This window comes from Otolemur garnettii, unplaced genomic scaffold (genome assembly GCF_000181295.1).
Source record: "Otolemur garnettii isolate 467f Iridium unplaced genomic scaffold, OtoGar3 scaffold00086, whole genome shotgun sequence".
Lineage (NCBI taxonomy): Eukaryota > Metazoa > Chordata > Mammalia > Primates > Galagidae > Otolemur > Otolemur garnettii.
The window spans coordinates 6,247,051-6,249,927 of record NW_003852481.1 but is presented as its reverse complement, the minus strand read 5'-3'; the positions used below and the strand labels follow the sequence as shown (position 1 = coordinate 6,249,927).

Here is a 2,877-nt window from a genome sequence, read left to right as displayed (position 1 = left end):
GGCAAGCCCAGCAGGCCCCCTGGGGCTGCTATGCCCTTCCACCTGGGCCTACCAGGTGACTGGTTCCAGTCTGGGAGCCAGGATCCAATGGGAGTGGGCTGGAGTGGCCTCCGCAGAGTGCTGTAATCAGGGAAGGGGGTAATGGCAGGGCTGGCAAGACCCGCTGTGGTGATGCAGGACAAGGAGCGAGGCCTGAGACCTGGCCACATGGAGGGGACTGGGAGCCCCATGAAGTCCTTAGGGACGCTACTGCTGCCCACGGGCCAAGCAGCCTCAGAAGCTCCCACCCCACCAGCCATGCACATGACCATCTCTTGTCGTCCCTGACATTGTGGGGACAGAAGGACTCCCGGGAGGGAGGGAAGGGGCAGCCTTCACAGAGCAGGCAGCTGCAGAAAGGCAGTGTAACCTGCACGTTTACCAGGGAAGCATCAGCCCTCCCCAGTGGTGTCTCTCCCGGCCAGGAAGCTGGCCACTTTCTAAAGGGGCATTTTCCTGAAAGTTTGGGCTCCCAAAGTGGGTGCGCATTACACACAGGAGCACATCATACATGGCCAAAATCTGTTATTTTGGCCTTTCCTACAGCATACAAGCTTGTTTCCTATATAGTACAGAATGTAGCATCAGTACTGAAGTGTGAATGGGACAGATCTAAACAGGAGACATTTGGCCAGTGATGGGCAGTGGCAGAGAGAACAGCAAGGAAACAGGACAGAAGAACCCTGGTGGTCTTCCCAGGGGCCAGGGAAAACATTTGGGGCACTGCTACCCCTGACACCTGGGAAGCTGGACGGTGCGCCAACAGAGCCTGGTATTCTAGTGGAACTTGCTGGAATATCTTGAAAGACTGATCTGTATTAGACACTGTGCGTTGCTTTTAGCAAGGTCTAATTAGAAAAAAACAAACAAACAAGACATTAAGCCAAGCTAGGTATTTTATACTGTTGGAAGTTTTTAAAATGTGCACATGTTCTTATTTTCTGGGCCCATTTTTAAACTTGGAAACATTAAGTTTATTTCTTCATTAATGGGACAAAGGTTAGTGATTTGTTACAAAGGACACCGACTAGTGTCATTCAGGTTGGAGACAAAGACTCAAGTCAGCACAGAACCAGTGAGGATGGCATAGAAGGGACAGAACGTCTAGACTTAGCTAAGGACCCAATCTGGGAGAAAATGAATGGGGGGAGGCAAGGTGACTCCAAATCTCTCAAAAGACGAGTGCAAGTGCCTAAAACAAAGCCAGTGATCAAAGAAAGTACTACCGTGTTTCCTCGAAAATAAGACACTGTCTTATATTTATTTTTTCTCAAGAAGACACACTAGGGCTTATTTTCAGGGGATGTCTTATTTTTATTAAGTATAATACAACAATCTGCATTTATTCAAATACAGTTAAGTCATCTTCTTCTGGAACCTGACGGGGGGCCGGGTGGGGGAACTGACCTTGTTGGGGCTGGCACTGGTGATACGTGAACTCCTTTCCCCTAGCCATTCACATGTGTGCAATAAGATGCCTGCGACTGCCAACGGCTTGGAGAAAGGAGCTGTGGCAGATAAAAGGTATCCCAGTCTTCCTTACCACTCCGTGCCAAAATGTATGGTGTGGCTATGCAGATACGCTGCATAGCCACGCCCATCACTAGGTCTTATTATGGGGTAGGGCTTATATTTAACAAATGCATAGAAATCCTGCTAGGACTTATTTTGGGGGTAGGTCTTATTTTGGGGGAAACACGGTAGGAAGGAATAGAAGTGGGAAAGGGGGTTAAGAGGAAAGGAGAAAGTGATCAAGACAGGGCAGGGCCAAGAAAGAAGGCTGTGTGTTTAACTCGTGCTGATAAAACCAGTCACCCCAAGTATCTCTGTTACCAGGGAAAGAAACGATGAAAGAGAAATGCCAAGTTGGAATGAAGGTTCCCGTCCCTGGTGGCTATACTTCACGAGGAAGGTGGATCCCAACATTCTGTAACCAGATTCAGTTAGACTCCAATAAGATAAGTAGCTGTTTAAAAAGAAAACTCATTTACCTCCTGGGAGACTCTACTCTGCGCCAGTGGGTCTACTACATACCCCGAGTTGTGAAAAGTATGTAGTTATATCCTCTTAGAAATTCTGACTGATTTTAAAGTACTTGGAGCTTTCTATTCTCTCCTTCCATCTGTTCTTGACTTCATTTATCTTTCTGAATTTGGGCCTTTAAATTTAAAATACATTTTATTTTCTCTTTCATAGGAAATGTTCCTCTTTAAAAATTCCAGTGACAACCTTACATTTGGGGGGCTGGTTGAGGTGGCTCAGACCTATAATCCCAGCACTCTGGGAGGCTGGGGAGGGAGGATCACTTGAGCTCAGGAGCTCAAGACCAGCCTGAGCAAGAACAAGACCCGGCATCTCCTAAAAATAGAAAAACTAACTGGGTATTGTGGTGGGTGCCTGTAGTCCCAGTGATTCGGGAGACTGAAGCAGGAGAATCACTTGAACTCAGGAGTTAAAGGTTGCTATGAGCTAGGCTGATGCCAAGGCACTCGAATCTGGGCCAACACCGTGAGACTCTGTCTCAAAAAATAAAACACGTTACATTGCACATATGACCTAGTGGTAATCACTGGGTAGGAATACTCCAGTCACAAATAATCTAGGTGGCTAATCTAGTTTGGGTAAGTTTTGTAAATGATAGGATATTCTTTTTAAAAACAATATTGTTACCTTCTAGTTAAAAGATCTTTTTTTTTTTTTTTTCCTTTTTTGAGACAGAGTCTCACTCACTCTGCCCTGGATTGAGTGCTGTGTCATCATAGCTCACTGCAAACTCTACCTCTTGGGCTCAAGTGATTCTCTTGCCTCAGCCTCCCCAGTAGCTGGGACTATAGGTAC

The 2,877-nt window shown here is 46.5% G+C and overlaps 1 protein-coding gene across 1 annotated transcript in view; it reads left to right on the top strand.

The window, feature by feature from the left end:
- The window catches only part of NXPE1 (neurexophilin and PC-esterase domain family member 1), an 18,328-nt gene that overhangs the window by 14,887 nt on the left and 564 nt on the right, over positions 1-2,877 (top strand). Inside the window, exon 4 of the mRNA XM_003794765.1 lies at positions 1,876-2,088. Coding sequence (XP_003794813.1) covers positions 1,876-2,088 — 213 coding nt within the window. The remainder of the gene's footprint in view (positions 1-1,875; positions 2,089-2,877) is intronic.